The sequence below is a fragment of the Dasypus novemcinctus genome, chromosome 21 (assembly GCF_030445035.2).
Source record: "Dasypus novemcinctus isolate mDasNov1 chromosome 21, mDasNov1.1.hap2, whole genome shotgun sequence".
Lineage (NCBI taxonomy): Eukaryota > Metazoa > Chordata > Mammalia > Cingulata > Dasypodidae > Dasypus > Dasypus novemcinctus.
In genome coordinates this window covers 61,159,841-61,179,316 of record NC_080693.1, presented here as the reverse complement: position 1 = coordinate 61,179,316, position 19,476 = coordinate 61,159,841, and the positions used below count along the sequence as shown (strand labels likewise).

The following is a 19,476-nucleotide window of genomic DNA, read 5'->3' as shown; positions in this document are numbered from 1 at the left end:
CATCAGTTTCTCCCATGGGGAGAAAGGAAGGGGACGTCAGGTCCCAAAAGTTGCTCTACCGCCCTTTGGGCCAACAACCCCGCCCTCCTCCTCCTTCCGAACAGCAGTCGGCCCAGCCCATAAGCGATCAGGCCACAGCCCCCCGCGCCGAGCTGTCTCCTCCCAGTGCTGCCCGGCCCATCTCCCCATCCGAGGCCCCGCCCCGGCCCCACGCAGGCCCCGCCCCGGCCCAGCCGGGTGGCGAAAGGCGGTGCCCGCCAGTCTTCTGGGGGCGAATGAGCTTGCGGAACTACAAGTCCCAGCAGGCCGCGGGCCCGCCCATCACGGGCCGGGCCAAGCAGGACAGCGAATTGGGAGGAGCCCTGACGCTCAGGCTAGGGAATGCGTGTGACCAATAGCGGAGCCGCTCCCGCCGTGAGCCGATGGGGGGCGGGGCGGAGCACGGGTAGGCCCGAACAAAAGCCCGAGCTCGGGCGGCTGCCGAAGGCTGGAGCGCACCGGACAGCCTGGGGTGAGTTGGGCCTGTGAGCGGAGTGCCACGCACGGACTTTCTCAGAGGTGAGTGACGGGCGGCTGTTTTCGCTAGAAGGGCTCCCACCCGCCCCAGGAACACCCTCCCTCCCTCCCCCAACCCGGAACCGCCTCCCCGGGCGTCGCTTGGTGCTCACGCGCCCTCCCCGCACCTCTTTGGAAGTTTCTGGGGTCTTAGCATCAGGTTGACCTTTGTATGGGATTCAGGCTGATGGCCGTGTATCGACCACTCCCCACTGCCCCACGTTCCACCTCCTGGGAGTTTGCACAGGGCTTGCCGCCGTCCGTGCTTCTTTTCTCCTCTGCTGATTGCATTTGCCCCATCCTGGCGCCGCTCACCTCCACCCGGGGCAGTTACCGCGCCTCCTCGGGCTTCGTTGGGTCACCTTTCGCCCCCATCCGGGTCCCCCCTACCGGATGCCGGGAACGGGAAGTAGAGAAAGCGCTGGCGACTCGCCCCATTCCGACCCTTCACAAAGGTTCAGACCCTCCTTTAGTTCTGTGGAGGATCGATTCAACTCCACGCCAAAGTGGAGGGAGCCGGCCCGGCGTGCCCGAGGCGCGGGCCACGCGGGGCGGGGCAGCCCCAGAGTGCCCGAGGCCTTACTGCTGAGCGAGGAGTTGGCCTTGGAGCAGCAGCGCAGGAAGCGCCTTCCTCGTGCTCCTTTCAGCCTTCCTCGTGCTCCTTTCATCGGGCTCAGCCCCTAAGCGACAGATGGCCAAGGTGCCCGTCTCCCTCCCCATCCCTGGCGCTGACGCGGAGCCTGGCCGACACAAGGTCCTCAGGGGACCCGGAGGATGTTGCCACCGCCCTCCTGTCGGGTCTGGCAAAGGGCCAGCCCCGGTGCCTGCTGCCCTCTCCAACCTTGGCCGATACCGCACCAAAGTATCAAGGAGTCCCGACGACTTTACGTGGTGCTTTGGATCTGCCTGGGAAGAGGCTTTTGGAGAGTAGTAGGGAGGAGTGCAAAGCACAGTTTGGTCTTGCCAGCCCACCCCTCTTCCCCATCCTTTAACTTTGCTCTGTGTTTCAGCCTACTCAGCTCCTTGGATTTTTCTGGTGTTTTTTGGGCAAAAGCTGGTAGACCCTAGCTGCCCAGGGCGGTAATAGTCACACACACACACAGACACCCTTTCTTTTTTTTTTTTGAGAAGTTGTGGATTTATGGAACAATCATGCACTGAATACAGATTCCCATATACCACCCTATTATCAACACCTTGCATTGCTGTGGTACATTTGTTACAATTGATGAAAGCACATTTTTGTAATTGTACAATTAACTCTAGTCCATGGTTAACATAGGGTTTACTGTTTGTGTTGTGAGTCACCCCTTCTTTAACAGCTTGGGGGGTGGTGGTGGGAAGAGCTCTCAGTCACAGGGCAGCTGGTATCTCTACCCCATTCTGCCACTATGCTTGCTGCAGTGGGGGGGATGAGGGCTGGCGGGGAGCATTCACAGGATTCTACCTTTCTCCTTTACTCTGGGGTTTGCCTGTCCTCTTAAAAAACAAACAACAAAACAAACCAGCCCGACAGATACTAACCTTAAATGAATGATTTTGACCCTTCCAGAGAGACCCCAAATACCATCTACAGTGATTCCTCCCCTCTGATTATCCCCAGGGTACCTTCCTTGTCAAAAGGCTCCTTTCATTCAGCCCTCCCTGTGGCAGCCATGGGTGAGCTCAGTCTCAGAAAAGACCCCATTTAGCGCATAAGGTCCCACCCTTGGAATGTGTGTATATGTGTGTTTTCAGGTTTTTTTGGCATGATTTCCCCCAAATGGTTTATATATTTACCTGTTACCAAGTAGCAGTTCCTGGACTCCTGGGATTTTAGCTCTGCCCTGGAACCATCTAACACCCCTTCGACAGCATCCAGTTCTGGGGAGACATCTGAGACTTTGGGACTCCCCAAACAGGTTGATGGGCACTCGGGTCCCATGATCAACTACAGCAGACTTTTTAACTTGTAGTCTGTGGGTTCTCGGACCATAAGTCACTAGTGAACACCTTGAAAGTTTATGCATAATTTGGTATGTGCATATTTGGCCATAATTTTCTTCAGATGCCCAAAAGAGTCCAAGAGTCTAAAAGCTGCTGCTCTAGAAGGATTTCAAGACTCCTTGAACATAGTTACCTGGCAGGGGAAATTCCATGATCAGGAAGGTGGTTTTCCCAGGGCGAGGCTTATCCATTGCACTCTGGATGTGCTGACCCCCTGTGGTTTTCCCAAATGCAGGAAACTCAGACTGTATAATTTGTGGTAGTGGAGGACTGTGTTCTTGCTCTTCTGTTTAAAAGAAAAAGAAAAAAGAATTCACTGAACAATTTAAGTTGTGATTTATCTCCACTGGGTCCATTCACTGGATTTGTTGAGCCAGGTCCCTTCTAGCCAGACTTTCTCCGTTTTTGTTTTATCACATAAATTATTTGTCTCAATCTGGAGAGGGTCTCCCTCATGTAAGCCAAAGGGCTTTGGCAGCAAAGTTGTTTTGGTAAACTGGTAACACTTTTTTTTCTGTCTTGTGTCTACTTCCTCATCCCACTTGTAAGCCTCTATGGAGGTGGGCACTTCTGTGGTAGATTTAATAAGAGGCTCAAGAAAATTGTGATTTTTTTTTTTTTTTCCTCCAGCTGCAGGAGGTCCCATTTCTCTCCCTTGTCCTTTCCAAAGTTGGGTTTTAGGAGATGCCAGTGTCAGGGAACTGTTGTGCTGGGAATGTCAGACTCTCTCTTCCGGAAAGGCTTAGCTGTCTGCTTCCTTTCTCTTGGAGTTTGTGATCCCATGTGCTGGAGGTCTGGACTGCTGAGAGCGGTCAGCGGCTGTCCCCTTCTCCTCTGTCAGGTTTGCCCCGGGCTGCACTTTGGGAGGAGGATGAGGGAAGGTGTGCCCATCCGATTTCAGTACTAGTTTTTCCTGTCTGAGTCAAGAAGGTTGGGAAATGGAGCTGGAGTGGGTGGGGGTGGAAGACTGTGGGGCTGATTGGGGCACCAAAGGGGGCATCTCCTTTGGAAACTCATTTTAAGAAGGAGACTAACGTCACCCCTGGGAAAGGCCAGAAAAGAGAACCTCTCTTCTGAGCCCCTTCCCAGCTACTCCAGTTTGGACCAGACACCAGGCTGAATGCACCCATTGTGCTGAGCTGGAGACAAGCTGGAAGGATGAGAGTGCCAAGTCCAGATTAAAACTCAAAGCCCCAGCCTGGCATTTGGGGAGGTGAGGAGATGCAGAGTGGCACCTCAAATAGGGGCTATTCTGGGCTGGGGCTGGAGACCAACCTTCCTGTATGTGTAAACCAGCCAACTCCTTAACTCCACCCTCCTTTATTTGCACTTGGCTTTTCTCTTCCAGAAAATTCAACAGCTTCAATTCTGGGCCTTTGGTGAGAGAGGCAGGAATGACCTTTCCTGATTTGGCCAAGCTTTTGGCAGGAGGCATGTGGTTTCCTTTCCCACCTCTCCCTTCTGTTCTTTCCCCCAACTTGCTTCTTGGGTTACCTTATGGGAAAATGGGTGCCAGGACAAGGTCGTGGGGAGGGAAGATGAAGCAGTTGTCATCACAGACCCTTCTCGGAGGTGAGGGGAACCATGGGCATGGTTCTTGGAAAAATGGTCTTTTCTCTCAGGCTGAAGTATGGGGTGTGAGTCTTGGGTCCTCTGCTTGTTAATTGGGCTTCTTGGGCAAGTTATCTTACCCCTCCTTGAGCTTCTATTCCTCATCTAAGAGATGGGTTATAAGTTTCCACATACCTCTTGGACTCTTAAGAGTTTCTGTACACACGTCCGAGGATGGTTTCTGCCTCCTCCCTCGGTTCTTGCTCAGTTAGATGTGACTGGTACAAGGTGGTCCCCAGAGAGGCTACTGTTTTGCTTAGTGGGTTTTGCTCTAAAAATGACTCAGTAGGGTGGGTAGGATGTCCTGGAGGCCAGTTTCCCCACCCTGAGTCTGCTCTGTATTCAGGGGTGGGAGTCCTGGCAGAAATGGCCTTTGAGAAGAACCTTCCCTTTCCTCCCTCCCCACCTAAACCAGAGCCCCGGAGCCTTTTTCTGCTCTAGACTAAGTAAATGTCCTGACCTGTCCAGGACCTGGTGGTGTGTATAAGTGTGTCTGTATGGGTGAATGTGGGGGTGTGTGGGGCCAAAACCTGTAGGGGAAGTCAGGCCAGCATTGTGCAATTCTAGCTGTGCTCCTCACGGGTCAGAGAACTGAAGGGTGTGTTTCATTGTCTGTGCCCATCTCAGATTTGGGGTCACACCACTGGCATTTCTGGTCTCCCCAGCCAACTGCCTTTTGCTCTAGTACAAATGTGGTCATGGGTGGAGTAGTCTGCCTAGAAGGAGTAGAGGCTGCGTTGAGGCCAAGGAAGATGCCCCCTTTGTGTTTCCCCACTCTCTTCCCTGACCCGTCGTCTCCAGATCCTCCTTCCCTGCTGGCTGTTTGAGATCTTCCTTCTATCCCACCTGTTGGGATAGCCCTTTTCCTCCTTGCAGGCAATGGGGAGTGGGTCTTCCTATTGGGGGAAAATGGTACCTCTACTTTCCTACCTCTTCTGACCAGTTTTTCTCATCCCAGCAGGTCGAGCAGATCCCTCTGCAGCCATGTCAGCCAAGGCAATTTCAGAGCAAACGGGCAAAGAACTGCTTTACAAATACATCTGCACCACTTCGGCCATCCAGAACCGGTTCAAGTATGCCCGGGTCACCCCTGACACAGACTGGGCCCGTCTGCTGCAAGACCACCCCTGGCTACTCAGCCAGGTGAGCCCCTCTCTCACCCTGGGCCCTTCTTCCAAGCCCAGGAAGAAAGCAATGCGCCTGTTGAAGCAGTCTGAAAAGGTCACTTAATCACAGACTGCCTACATTCATGTGCAAGGCTCAGTGGGCTGAGCAAGGTTTCATGTTCCACTCTGGTCCCTGCATGCTGAGGTTCCTGGCATAATGTACAGAGCCTGAGCTTGGAACTGTATAAAAGAGTTCAAATTCCAGCGCACCGTGTATTAACCTTGTGGCTTGGAGCAAACCAGTTCACTCCTGAGTTTGAAATTCACCATTTTTCACATGGGGATAACAATCACCTGTGAACTGTTGAGATTAGCATCAATGTCTGGAAAGCATTTGACATGCTGCCTTGCACTTAGTAGATGTTCAATAAAAAGTAGATCTGTGTTCACCCTTCCCCCACAAGTGAAACATATCAGGGACGTGGCAGAGTAATGATAAGGCTGTGTAACATTGAACTTTATGAAGATGCCCTGAGGAGGTTTGTCTGGAGTAGAGGCACCTATCTTCAGTTCCCTGCAGGGTGGTTATTGGGAAGGTGTTGGGAAGGTATTAGACCTCTTAGGTGGACCCTGGTGAGGACTAGAACCAACAGTGAAAGTTTTTTGTTTTTGTTTTTTTAGGAGGTACCAGGGATTGAACCTGGGACCTTGTACCTAGGAAGCAGGCACTCAAACCACTGAGCTACACCTGCCCCCTAACAGTGCAGGTTTTTGGTAGTGATTTTCCTAGTTCTTGGAGGTATTTGAGCAGCTAGGAGCTGCTTGTGAGGCATGTTGTAGATAGTGTTCAAGCACAGGAATGGGGTTGACCAGATGATCTCAATGGTATTTCATAACCCCAAGGCTCTCATTCTGTCTTTGGAACTCAGGGGCTAGTCCATAGTCTAAGGACATAGGGAGGGTTAGGGAGTCACTTAATTCAGCAGGTCATTGTCATGCGAGGCCCCTTCTTGGGTACTCATGGCTCTAGATTCCTAGGAGTTGAAAGGAAGATGTGGGTTAGGTAGGTGAGAGATACTTTGGGGGATAGGCCCTTGAAGGGTGATCGGATTGGCTTTGGGAGTGAGATGGTTGGAAAACCATCAGGCTCTCCTGTTTTGGGTCCCTAAACTATCACCTCTTACTGTGTCCCATTCTAAATACATATCCAAACAAAAAAAAACAAATAAAACAAAAAAAAATAAATACATAGCCCTCTCATTTCAGAGCTTGGTGGTCAAACCAGACCAGCTGATCAAACGGCGTGGAAAGCTGGGCCTCGTTGGGGTCAACCTCACTCTGGATGGGGTCAGGTGCTGGCTGAAGCCACGGCTGGGACAGGAGGCCATGGTGAGTCTCAGTATAGGGTCAGGGTGGACCTTTATGGTAATAGAAGCAAACGTGATCACTTCCAGATCCTCAGACTTGTGGATCCCCCCACAAATCAGTCAGACTGCAGCCTGGGGAAGCGGGGAGACCTGCCCTGGTGGCTGGAGGTAGCAGGACCAGTCCTGGTGGTCAGTGCCAGCTGCTCCTGTCGGGGAACCTGAACCCCTTTTGTTATCGGCTTGGGCAGGATGTGCAGCTAACGTGATCCTAGTACAATCTGAGAGCCAGGTGAAAATGGTCTACTTCCTTAACAATGATTGTGGATGGAAATGGGTCTCTGAGCCCTTTCTGTTTACTCCAGGAACTTTTCTCTTTCTAATTTCCAAAAATGATTGTGGTTACTTGTTATGTTGTACATACATAAGAGGGTGGGTAAGAGGATGAAAAAAAAGGGAGCTGCAGAATCATTTAGGCAGAGACATTGGGCCAGGAACCTAGCAGAGATAGTTAATAATGTTCAAGAGTAAATTCAGCTCTTGGTGTGTCCCAGCTCGGTGATTAATTTCAACTGTGTAGATGACTAAAGTGAAATATGGTTTAGTAAGGCTGAGAGATGCTCAGAAATAAAATTGCTTTTCTTTTCCTCTTTACCACCAAAGGGAGCTGGAGAACTGGGGGTTGGGGTGGTGGCTGAGGTTTGGCCTAGCTGGGGTAGGACATGGCACCCACACCTGGCTTTGTGCACATGGCCCTGAAGGGACTGGTGCCTATCTGGGATGAAGGGAGTCCAGGGATGAGCCATTCCTTGGCTACCTTGCAAGCAGGAATGTAGGTGGCAGTGGGGATATCTTCCTCCCTTATTTGAATTCCTTCAAACATCCCCAAATGTCAATTTCCCCATTTCTGGCTTTATAGGTAAAGGAGGGATCCTTGAAAAACTGCACATGGACCTGAGAGCGGAGGGGTCCCGACCTTCGAGCTCCCAGGCCTTTGGGGAGGGGATGGTGGGTTATGAGGCAGAACAGTGTCCCTGGGGAGTGGTCATGCTTCCTTGCTGAGATCTGAGCTGGCAGCAGCGTCAGGCCTACAGGCACAGCTCATTCCCTCTGATGGATTGCTGTCTGCTCCTGACTCAGCAGTGACGCACGAGCCGGGTGGGGGCTTCAGGACATATTGGGATGACGGCCATCTCGCCTTGGCTGCCACCAGGGACCCACTCAGACTGATTAGCTCTGCAAGCCATTATCCTCAGCCAGGAAAGTCTGCTCCTCCTCTCCTCCCCCTGCCCTACCTCTGCCCATGCCTGGGCTTGTGTCCTCAGGCTGGGCTACTCTGCCAGCCTCAAGGCAGACAAACCAGAATCCCTCCCCTGTCCGCCCAAGTTCTCCATCCTCTGTTCTTCTCCCTGCCTGAGCTTTAGGGTAGCTTTGGTCTTTCTGTGCTCTGTAATTTGTGAGATGGCAGGGAGGGAGATGACTCCTGATGTTTGCACTTTTTGGGCGTGGGACAGCGTTGCCACTCATGGTACCCTCCAGAGTAGGCAGAAAGAGAAAGTGCAAGGTCAGTACCTGTTGAAGAGTGGCTGGCACAAGGGCAGGGGGTTGGAAGATGATACCCTTTGACGCTTTTCTCAGCTTAGGGGTCTGTGACTCCATTGCCCTGATTTCTGGAAAAATCTCTTTTGCTAGGTGTTGTGGTGATAGTGCTTGGACCCCACTTCTGATGGGAGGGCAGGTGGGAGGAGCAGAAGGCAATCCCTCCTTCCACCCTGAGCCTCATCTCCTTCGATCTTTCTGTAGGTTGGCAAGGCCAAAGGCTTCCTCAAGAACTTTCTGATTGAGCCCTTCGTTCCCCATAGTCAGGTATGTGTGAGGTGGATCCAAGCTCGGTCTTCTTCCCCCTAAAACAATGAAAAGAAAAGTCAGGCTGATGGAGAAAAATGAAAGAGACCAGGGTGCTACGGAACAAGGAGTCAAACAAAAAAACAAAGAGAAGGACTTAGTTTGCAGCAGGGGGTTGTTTGAACTGGTAACAGAGGGGACTTGCGTTGCTGGGATGAGAAAGACTTGAAGGCAGCACCCCTCCCCCAAATCAGGTCACACTGGCTTAGTGTGGACCGTCATCCAGTGATGTAGTGGCCTCTTCTGTTCCCAAGGGGAAGATTTGTTGAACAGTGTCCACTAGGTGAAAGTTTTCTGCTGGGTTTTAGAAATGAGACCACAGGGGTTGGGCGCTTCTCTGGGTGCGAGGCTGACCCCATCTTGCCCCATTATCTGCCCTTTCGCCCACAAGGCCGAGGAGTTCTATGTCTGCATCTATGCTACCCGAGACGGGGACTACGTCCTGTTCCACCACGAAGGCGGGGTGGATGTGGGCGATGTGGATGCTAAAGCCCAGAAATGGCTTGTCGGTGTGGATGAGAAGCTGAAACCTGAGGATATCAAGAAACACCTATTAGTCCACGCCCCTGAAGACAAGAAAGAGTTGAGTGAGAGGGTCAGCGGGGAGGCGGCAGTGGGGCAGCTGGGAAGACCGACAAGGCCTTTGCACAGAGCAGACGGCGGTCTCCCTGTCTGGGTACCCCCTTCCCCAGCAGCTGGGTGGGAGGTGGAGAACAGACAGCTGGACAGCCTCTTCCTTGTCCAGAGGAGGAGAGCTGAAATATGCCATCAGCCTCACCTCCTTGCCCTTGTCTGTCTGGCACCTCCTTCTTCAGCTCTGGACCTGACAGCTCCTTTCCGCCTCAGTGGCTGAAGAGTGATGTCTGGGGCACAGGGTTTGCTGAAGAAAGGGAGGGCTGGTGGGGCTCTGTCTGGAAGTGGAGCTATTGGGCAGTGAGAGATTGCTGCGGGGGTGGAGGTGGGGTGGGGTGCTGCTGTGCTGGGTCCTGATGGATTGACTTTCCCTCCCTCCCTTTCCCTTCTAGAATTCTGGCCAGTTTTATCTCCGGGCTCTTCAATTTCTATGAGGACCTGTACTTCACCTACCTTGAGATCAATCCCCTTGGTAACTGGCTCTGCTGGATGGGATGGGGCAAGGGTCGTTTATAAGGATGCTGGTAGCTATCATAACCCTAGCTTGGTCTTCACAGAACTAGACCCTAGTGGGCCTTGGCACTTGTCAGAGGGTCATGTGGACAGGTGTGCCTGTGTGGAGGGATCTCAAGGCTCATTTAGTGCCGGCTCCTATTGCTGAACTCTCAGATAGTTATTCCTCTTTTTAACCCACTCCACCTTCTTTCTTTGGTCTTGAATTATTCTGTGATGGGGAAGTTCTGGTTTTGATCTGACTGTGTGTTCTATTGCTGTTCCTGCTAATGGGTTAGGCTATACTACCAGGCCTGCCTCTGCACTGGCCTGACCCATTAGGGTCTTCTCTCCCCTGTGCACCCTGACACCCTGCCCCCCCTTACCCCCCATAGCACACTCTGCATGCTGAAGGATTTGGTCAGTCATTGATCCTCAGTGTTGGGAAGAGCTTGGTCCGAGCCTGCTCGAGCTGTAGAGGAGCGAAGATGGTGTGGTTAGAGTGATGAAGGCTGGTTCTGTCCAGGGCTTCTAGGGGCAAAGTCCAGGGAGCCGAGAAATCAAATCAGATTCCAGCTGAGGACATCGAGGCCCTAATAGGCCAGATGGTTCCATGCTAACTTAATTAGCTAAATGGCCCTGGGGAACAAGGAAGAAGGATATCCAGTGAGGTGGCAATAAATGCATCCTGCTGGCTTGAGGCCCAGTGAGCCGCATGGTTCCCATTCTACTTGACGTGGAGGCTTCCCCTTGCTGGATTCAAAGAAGCCCAGCTCCACCCCTAAGGGCTCCTCTGACACAACATGTACCTTTAACGCTTTTTAAAAATGGCAGGGTTGTGGGTGGATAAATGATTAGATATTTACAAGAAGGAGTGAAGTATTTTATAAAGGCATTTTAAAATTGGCCTTGCAGTTAATACAGATTTCCTGGCCACATCACCTATAGATCAGGGTCAGAGGGAGCAGTCTCATAGGATTTGCTTTCTCCTTTCTTGGGGAAGTTGTGTCTCCATATGAGCCAAGTGGTTTCTTATAGAGCTGGGGGACTCCCCAAGTGGGACCCCGCAGGAGTGGCATTTGGGGAGAGTCTGCTGGAGGGGGTAGGGGTTGGATGGTCGCTTCCACCTGGGGCTGGTGTCTGATGGCCTCTGCTTCTCTCCTAGTCGTGACCAAAGATGGCGTCTATATCCTTGACTTGGCTGCCAAGGTGGATGCCACGGCTGACTACATCTGCAAAGTGAAGTGGGGCGATATAGAGTTCCCGCCCCCCTTTGGGCGGGAGGCTTATCCAGAGGTAGGGCTGGTTTGGGAGGGAGATGGTCTGGGATGTGGGTGACTAATCTGGGGCAAGCGTTTGGACCCCCTTGTGGCCTGTATATTTGGCAGACAGGAAGAACAAGAACCATTTAATTTTCTTAAAACCCTCACGGAGTGGGGGTAGGAGTCAGCCCAGCCTCTGAATCCCAGCCAGAAATCCTTTTAGACTTCTTTCTCAATCAACCTCCCCTGGTTCTTGACTTGATTTGTTGCTTTTCGATAATTCTGAGTGGCTCCTCCTAATCCTACCAGGAAGGTTAATTTTCACTGACCGCTCGCTGAGAATTTTAATTGCTCCTTCCCATCTTATCCTTTGAGAAGTCCTCACAGCAGCATCAGGCCTTTGGTGAAGTAACCCAGGCCAAGGGTGGAGGCTGGGCTGGGTGAAGGGTAAGGGTTGGGTGGGAAGGAGAGGCTGTGATGAGCTCATCAGGCTGATGCTGAGAGTGAGGGTCGGGGCAGAGTGGGAGCAGAATGACTTAGTGGGGCTCAGGACTTGGCACAGGGCCACAACCTGGAGATCAGAGAGAAAGGAGTTGGCATGTCCCCAGGCAGTGGCTGTGGGTGGTTGTGGTATTTGAAGACACCATCATGTGTTTGTCCCAGGCATGTGGGGTCCCCTACAGTCCCTTCACCCCCACCCCCTTAAGGCAATTGAGTGGTTCTTCAGGTGCCTTCAGGGAAAGGGGAGGGACCCTGGACCTGGTGACCCAAGAGCCTTGTTGCTGTCTGGTCCCTAGGAAGCCTACATTGCAGACCTGGATGCCAAAAGTGGGGCCAGCCTGAAGCTGACCTTGCTGAACCCCAAGGGGAGGATCTGGACCATGGTGGCCGGAGGGGGCGCCTCTGTTGTGTACAGGTGACTGAAGGGGGCTGCTGACGGGAGGCCACCAGACCCCCCAGGGTCTGCCTGTCATCCGTGTGACCTTCACTTTTTGGGGTCTCCGGTTTCCCACCCAAGTGTGGAGCAGGAAGTTGTGATGGAATGACATAAAAGCAGTGGAATCCTGAAGGACTGGGGGTCTCTGGTGAGGGCTCGCCCTCCACATAGTGTCTCCTGCAACCTTTATGTTTGCTTCAAAAGGAAGTTATTTTTGTTAGTTTTTAAGTCTTAGTAATTAATGATATGTGCCCAAAGCAAAGATAAGACTGATACCGAAAATAAAGGTCCCTAGTTGCTTCCCCCCCTTCTCCCAAGCAGTATGTCACTATGTACCTCTAGGCATTTCAATGCCTATATAATTATTTTCATATTTTCACATATTTCACTTTATACAAATAATTCATATTCTATACACTTTGCAAAAATTAGCTTCCTCTCTCTCTACATTTAAAGTACAGAAAATGTCTGCTAACTTCTAGATTCAGAGTATACCATATTCCCTTTAGCAGTTGGGTATACTCTTTCATGTTACTGTCCCACAGTTTTAATTCTCTGCTGGGCAGCCTGTCAGGGACTCTGGGAGTGTGTGGCTTTTCTTGTCTTTGTGTCGGGAAGGTGTTCATTGTACATTTCACCTACTGTTGCCAGACCAGAGCCCCGTGAGGCACAGGGTTGGCAAAGTATACACCCAGATGAGCTAACAGCGCAGTTTACCTTCAAGTGGGACTTGAGGGTCAGGTCCAAGAGGTCAGTCTCTCGGATTGACTTCAGTGCCTGTGCCTCGGGGGGATTCTGTGTGTCCTCCTAGACACCAGACTACCACCCTTTGCCCTGAGAGTTGGAACCAGCACTGATTTTGGTATCTCCTTTGCAGTGACACTATCTGCGATCTTGGCGGTGTCAACGAGCTGGCGAACTATGGGGAGTACTCAGGCGCCCCCAGCGAGCAGCAGACATATGACTATGCCAAGACGATTCTGTCCCTCATGACACGCGAGAAACACCCAGACGGTGAGAGGCCGACCTCCCCTAGGATGGCCCAGCATGCTGCAGCAGGAGCACTTTGTGCTAGGAATCACCGAGATTGTGGTCCTGGTTCTTTACAACCTTGGGGTAGTAATTTTGTTTAACTTATGAACCTTAGTATCCTTGACTACCCAGTGGACAGTGACAACATCTGTTTGGAGTTGGGAGGGGTGACTCTGAAAGGGCAAGGAGATGATAAAACCCTATAAGCAGGTGCAAGGGAAGCAGTAGCGTGGTCTTCTTCTGAGTTGTAAATTACCTGGGCTGTGTGGTTCCCAGCTTCACTTTATACCTGCCCAGGGTTTTGGGACCATAAACACTAATTCCCATTCCCTTGAACCAGGTAGAGATTCCAACCAGAGGCACCCAGAAACCAAACTGGATTTCTGGGTGCCCAATAGGAATGATGTAGAGATTCTGTGGGTTTGAAGTACCTCCTTGGTGGCATACATAGGTAATAGAGAGTTGAGTGGTTAAGACTGAATGGGCAGGGAAGCAGACATGGCTCAACTGATAAGAGTGTCCACCTACCCTATGGAGGGTCCAGGGTTCGATCCCCAGGGCCTCCTGACCCATGTGGTAAGCTGGCCCACACGCAGGGCTGCCGTGTGCAAGAAGTGCCATGCCACACAGGGGTGCCCCCTGTGTAGAGGTGCCCCACGCGCAAGGATTGTGCCCTGCAAGGAGAGCCGCCCTGTGTGAAAAAAGTGTAGCCTGCCCAGGAGTGGCACCACACATGTGGAGAGCTGGCGCAACAAGATGACACAACGAAAAAAGACTTGGTTTTCCAGTGCTGTCTGATAATGCAAGGGGAGGCAGAAGAACACACACCAAATGGACAGAGAGAGCAGACAACAGGGGAATGGGGAGAGAAATAAATAAAATCTTAAAAAAAAAAAAATAGACTGAATGGGCATTAGAAGAGACAACCCTGCTCACCCCCTGCCTCTACTGAAATCTCCTCAGAGTTGGGGTCCTTTGCCCAGAGGAGAGAGAACTCCCTTTGTTCAATTTCTAACCATTTTTTATTTCTCACCCTAAACGCAGGCAAGATCCTCATCATCGGAGGCAGCATTGCAAACTTCACCAATGTGGCCGCCACATTCAAGGTAACCAGCTGCAGTGGAATGATGCACTTTCTGGGGAAAGCAGGTTTGAGGTAGCGGGGAAGGGATCTGGCAAGCAGACTTGAGATAGGCAGGTGCCCATGCGTTCCACAAACCAGGGAGAGCTCTCGGCCCAGGGTCCTCTGTTACAGAAGACAGCAGGGGCGGGAGACCTGGATCTGAAGCTATGTGCAAGTAGCTGGCAGTGGCTGGACAGTAATTGTCCCATCTGAAGTGTAGGGAGAAGGTGAATGTCTGCCTTCCACCCTTTCAGGACCAAGTCTTGGAGAACTGGCTTGACTGACCCTCTTGTTCAAACCCCTGTTGTAAGACTCCCTTGGTTTTCTGCAACTCCCTGTCTTTGTCACCTCTCAACCATCAACCCCTTCTCTAAAACCGAGAATGAGGGAAGTGTTTGATGGGCCTCCTGCTCATCCAGGGGGTCCCTTGGCAGGGCTCTCTGCAAGGGTCACGGGCGTGGGCACATGTTTTAAAGGAAACATGACTGCCAGTCAACAAGGATGACAAAGCTGACATGGCTGGAGCATTGTCCCTGTCAAGATGGCCTGTTATTCCACACTCTCAGTTGTGCAGTGGGGCTAGAGTACCACCGCCTGGTAGTTCCCCGTCAGTTTTGGGACTAATGAATAAACATCAGCCTTGAACCTCTGAGCTCTCAAGAAGTGGGGAAGTGGGCCTCAGCAGTCCTGCCTAAAATGGTCTCCCTAACTGGACCTGATTCAGCAGACAGATCTGAAGCAGTGGGTCCTGGCTTTTGCTTTCATTTCTGAGCAGTCCTACAGTAAAAGGCAGCACCGTGGATGGGGTGGTTAGGTCTGGGGCAGGAACTGTGCCTAGGACCTCGTGAGAGAAGTGCTTTGGGTGACAGAAGTGAGATGCCTGGCTCAGTAAACTAGCTCTTGGCCTGGGAAGGCAAGACTGGTGCATGCCTTCCCATTCTCCCATTTTCTCGAGTTGATATCCATTGCAAGGGCTGTTCCTCCTACTACCCAAAGAAGCTTTTGTCCAGCTGTGACATTTAGGAAGACTATGTCCTCCTACTTCTGAGAACCCTTGTGTAGGACCCCAACATAGAGTTTTTCCTCCTAGATTGCAATAAGAGATAACAAGAATAACTGCAGGCTCTTGGGGCATCAGTGTTCCAAGCGATCTCATGTACTAGGCCTTTGGGTTGCTTGGATGTGGTCCAGTGTACACATATCAAATTCTGATTGCTAGGACTTGCTGTACTTCCTGAGAAGCAGCACATGCTCTGCATGTCCTGGCACGTTTGCTTATCATGGCTGTAAATCATTGATTTATGGTTGCCTTGTTTTGGTCATGTATCTTTGTTGGCCCTTTGTGCTTCCAGGGCATCGTGAGAGCGATTCGGGATTACCAGGTCCCCCTGAAGGAGCACGAGGTCACAATCTTTGTCCGGAGAGGTGGTCCCAATTATCAGGAGGGCTTACGGGTGATGGGAGAAGTTGGTAAGATGGGGACCTTTTTCTCTCCTTCCTGCCCCAAGTGCTGGGTGGTCCCCCCTCTCTGAGCTGTCTTCATGCTCTCCCACTCCCTTTTCTGGCTGTGCAGTTTCAAGCTAACACCCTCTGGCTTTCCTCTACTTCCATATTCTGTGCCTCTTGTATTCTCTGTCCTCTCATGACATGGAGCCAGCCATCTATCTGTCCCAAATCTAAGAATATGTAGCCCCTGTTGTAAGAGCAGTTAGGTGCGGACCAGGGATTCACGTGATGTGGCCAGAGTGGTGATGGAAATAAGATGCTCTTGCTCAGTCAGCTTGCCCTCCGATGCGACAGAACCTTTACCATCCTCCCGTTTTCTCAAATGTGATATCCATGGCAAACACTAACCTTGCCCCCTAAGTCACTAGAAGTGGTATGAGTACTAGATTGCATTCATTCTTAGAAAACTGAGCACCTGTCATGGGCCAGGCCCTGGGGACAGCACACTGAATGATACCAAATTGTGCTCTCAGAGTTGGGGCATTAAATGAGTAAATAGTTACATGGTCAAGATGCTGTCAGATAGGGATGGTATGAAGGCAACAAGAGTGGCATGAAGGAGGGTGACTGGCGAAGGTCAGGGAAGGCCTTTCTCACAAGGTGACACTTGAGCTTGAGCTGAGTGATGAGGGAGCCAGCTGTGAAGATCTGGGGCAAGAGAACTTCAGGCAGATGGAAGAGAAGGAGAGGAGCCCTGGGGAGTGGATTTGGGATACTGGGGAGAGAAGCTTGGGGTATTGGGGAGCAGAGAGGCCAGGGGGGCTGGAACCAGGGCATGCAGGTGCTGGGGGATGGTGGGGGTTGGGTAGGCAGGACCAGGCTATGAATGAGAGGAGGGTGTTTGCTTCGGGCTCACCAGTAGAGCTGTTTCTTGGGCTTCTTACCAGTAAGTGGTTTTTATAAACATCAGTTTAGCTGTGAAAATATGACGGCTCATTTGTCCTGGATAATTGGTTTTGGACAGAAAGCACCAGACATTGGGCAAGGCTGGAAAGGGACCTTTGTAAAGTTCGTGGACCAGGCACTTACTGGGAGACTTGACTGATGGATTCTTTTTCTTCCCTCACAGGGAAGACCACTGGGATCCCCATCCACGTCTTTGGCACTGAGACACACATGACAGCCATTGTGGGCATGGCCCTGGGCCACCGGCCCATCCCCAACCAGCCACCCACAGCGGCCCACACGGCGAACTTTCTTCTCAATGCCAGCGGGAGCACGTCGGTGGGTACAAGCCTTTCTCCTGCCTGGAAGGGACCATCCGTCTCTTCCGCCATTCCTCTTCCCACCCAGAACACATTTGGGGGCAGGGGAGAGTTAGCATGTGGTTGGTTTCTGATCTCTGCCAATTTTTTTTCCCTATCCCAGGCAAGGTGACATAATGTGAACAGGGAGGGTTTTAAAATCAGACTGGAGTTCAATCCTGGCTCTTGCTTTTCCCTGCTGAGAGCCTTAGTTTGTTCATCTAGTACATGGGGACAATACTCATTCCTCAGAAGGTTTTTAGAGTAGTGGTTTTGGAAGCAGCATGTAAAGAACAGTGCTGTACTAATTTTTGCCTGATTTTTAGGGGGCCTTAAGGACTGATGGCTTTTTCCCCAGCTACTACCAGTAACTCCTGCTCTCTCTCCCTGTCCCACCCCAGACCCCAGCCCCCAGCAGGACAGCGTCTTTTTCTGAGTCCAGGGCTGATGAGGTGGCACCTGCAAAGAAGGCCAAGCCTGCCATGCCCCAAGGTAACTCCCAGAGGTCTTGGGTGCATTGCAGGGAGTGGCCCCTTCCCTTTCAGGGTCCTGTCTGGGTCAGCAGTGTGGATGGAAAGTGGTTGGAGCTCTACTGTGAGAGTGGACTTGGGTGTGGGACGGGAAAGGAATGTGTGGGTGAGGTACCGTGAGCCTTCCCTATGGACTTTCCCGATGCTGAGGATCACACTGTCCCTGGGCTCACCTCACTTTCTCCTTCTCTTCTTCTTCCTCTTTCTCCATCCAGGGGTGGGTGAACTGGGCATGGAGGCTACAGAGCAGATGGGGCTACAAAAATAGCAGGAAGTGGAAAGGTCTCCTAGACCTTGCTCAGGGGAGGGCGGGAGCAAGCTCCTGCAGCAGTGGTCCCCCCTGAACTCTGTGAGCCACCATAAGAGAGCATGTCATCTTCCAGCCCATCTCTGCTTGACCTATTTGTCTCCATCATCTGACTCATCAAAGTCGTGATACCTGCCAATCAGCCCTTGCGACCAGCGTTAGCTCACTGGTATTAGTTACCACTGGGCCCGTGTAACCTGTTCAGCCTCTTCCTGCTACATACAGAGTTGGCTTAAGGCATTTTGTGAAATAGCAACACCAGCTCCAGAGACTCCAACAGAAGCTGCTGCCCTAAGAGCCCCAGATCCGCCTGGGGAGGCGGGGAGGCTCTGGTCCTACACTCCTTCCCCTGCGCCTCCCTCTGGCCCCTGTGCTCTTTGCCCTTTCCTGCGTCCGCTCTACTGACTGGTGCTTTCACCTCTTCTGTTGGCTTCACTCCTCCTGTCTCCTGTGGAACAGACAAGAGATGGCGAGGGCGTCGGTCTTAAGAGGCTTGTCTGTGGGATCCTTCCCTGCTCCCACCCACCCTCCCTCCAAAGCCTCTGGCCATCAGCAGTTCACTCAGTTGCCTTGGTCATTTTCTTTGACAGATTCAGTCCCAAGCCCAAGATCCCTGCAAGGTAGGATGCCCCACCCCCTCCCAGTTCCATGTGGGGCTTTGTCAGCGGGTTATGATTTTATACTGTTAGCGGGTGCTTCGTTTTCTCCTCCCCTGGTGGGTGGCAGTGTTGTCTGGCATATTTCTGTCCCTTCCTCGGTGTGGCCTGCCCCCAAGTCCTGGTTTTTGCCCGCCCTCCTTTATCCCCCCCACACCCCCGCTTAGCACCTGCCCCTGCCGCTCTCCTCACTGTGACCGTCTCTGGCTCTGAGCTTGGGAGTGGGGTGCAGACTGCAGAAGGAGTGAGGGTCATCCTGGGAAGGAGGGAGCCATCAAATCTGGACAGAGCAGTGGGTGTCTGTCCCTGCTGGTGTGGAGGAGGGGGGCCACGCACCACCCCCATTCTCATTTACTTCTGTCACTACTCTGTCGTTCTCTCACTTTTCCTGCCTTATCCTCACCCCTGCCAACTTCATCCCAGTGTTCCTAATAGTAGGGGCAAATTTAGATTTCTCTAGGTTTTTCATGAGGAGTAGGTTAGAGAGAGAAGAGCTAGAAACCTGGAAGGGTGCGTAGCACATCTTTAGCTCAGGTAATGGGAAGTCATCTGGGCATGGTCTTTGTGTGAGGTTGTAGTTTACAGCAGACTTTTTCTGGGCACGCACACATGTGCCCACCCACATGCGTGCACACTCTTCTGTTGACATCGACATTGACCTAGGTGAATACATTTATCTGTTTAAAGTACCAGGGCTTCCGTGTAACCTTTTGCCATCCATAGCTGAGGATGGGGAGACTGTCTTCTGATGACCTCTGTCCTCTTGCAAGGGGGTAGGGCACGGTGTGATGAATTTTCACCAAAATTGTTAGAAAGGCTGGGGATGCAGCCCTATGACCCATTCTGTAGACCTGCCTTTATCTCTACATTTTCTGCCTTTTTACATTTACATTGTTATCTAAAAGGCAGGACCAGAGTCTGAGCCCTGTGTGGAAATAGTTTGCTGGGAGCCCTCCCACCCAAGGGGAGAGAATGATGGAGAGTGGGTTCCACTCTTGTTAGTAGCCTTTGAGCTGTGCTGAGAAGTAGGTAAAGAAAGGAGGGTGAGCCAGGGAGGCAGCAGATTGCCAGGGGCAGCCCGCCCTTGTAGGGGCTTAGACTCCAGAGCTGAGGTTCTCTCTGGGGCCTCCCTGCTGCCCACAGGGCAGGGGATCGCCCCCTTCAGCTTTGGTTTTTCTATGCTTGAGGAGCTAAGCACCCTTTGTTCCTGCCTTTGCTTAGCCTCTT

The 19,476-nt window shown here is 52.0% G+C and overlaps 1 protein-coding gene and 1 non-coding gene across 5 annotated transcripts in view; both read left to right on the top strand.

Annotated features, from left to right (window-relative positions):
- Nucleotides 1–210: 210 nt before the first annotated feature.
- ACLY (ATP citrate lyase) overlaps nucleotides 211–19,476 on the top strand; it is a 46,440-nt gene continuing 27,174 nt past the window's right edge. The window contains exons 1-14 of one of the 4 annotated variants that reach the window (XM_058284253.1): nucleotides 324–558; nucleotides 5,111–5,295; nucleotides 6,525–6,647; nucleotides 8,426–8,488; nucleotides 8,919–9,109; nucleotides 9,553–9,632; nucleotides 10,818–10,948; nucleotides 11,712–11,830; nucleotides 12,729–12,865; nucleotides 13,928–13,989; nucleotides 15,359–15,476; nucleotides 16,582–16,736; nucleotides 17,158–17,248; nucleotides 18,184–18,213. In XM_058284253.1, coding sequence (XP_058140236.1) covers nucleotides 5,137–5,295; nucleotides 6,525–6,647; nucleotides 8,426–8,488; nucleotides 8,919–9,109; nucleotides 9,553–9,632; nucleotides 10,818–10,948; nucleotides 11,712–11,830; nucleotides 12,729–12,865; nucleotides 13,928–13,989; nucleotides 15,359–15,476; nucleotides 16,582–16,736; nucleotides 17,158–17,248; nucleotides 18,184–18,213 — 1,459 coding nt within the window. In that variant the 5' untranslated portion in view covers nucleotides 324–558; nucleotides 5,111–5,136. Of the gene's footprint in view, nucleotides 559–5,110; nucleotides 5,296–6,524; nucleotides 6,648–8,425; nucleotides 8,489–8,918; nucleotides 9,110–9,552; nucleotides 9,633–10,817; nucleotides 10,949–11,711; nucleotides 11,831–12,728; nucleotides 12,866–13,927; nucleotides 13,990–15,358; nucleotides 15,477–16,581; nucleotides 16,737–17,157; nucleotides 17,249–18,183; nucleotides 18,214–19,476 lie in introns of all 4 variants that reach the window. The other 3 variants (XM_058284252.1, XM_058284254.2, XM_058284255.1) reach the window with 3 other exon arrangements.
- On the top strand, nucleotides 2,667–2,832 carry LOC111758902 (U1 spliceosomal RNA). The gene has a single exon (XR_002793029.1). It is a non-coding gene; the product is annotated as a U1 spliceosomal RNA (small nuclear RNA).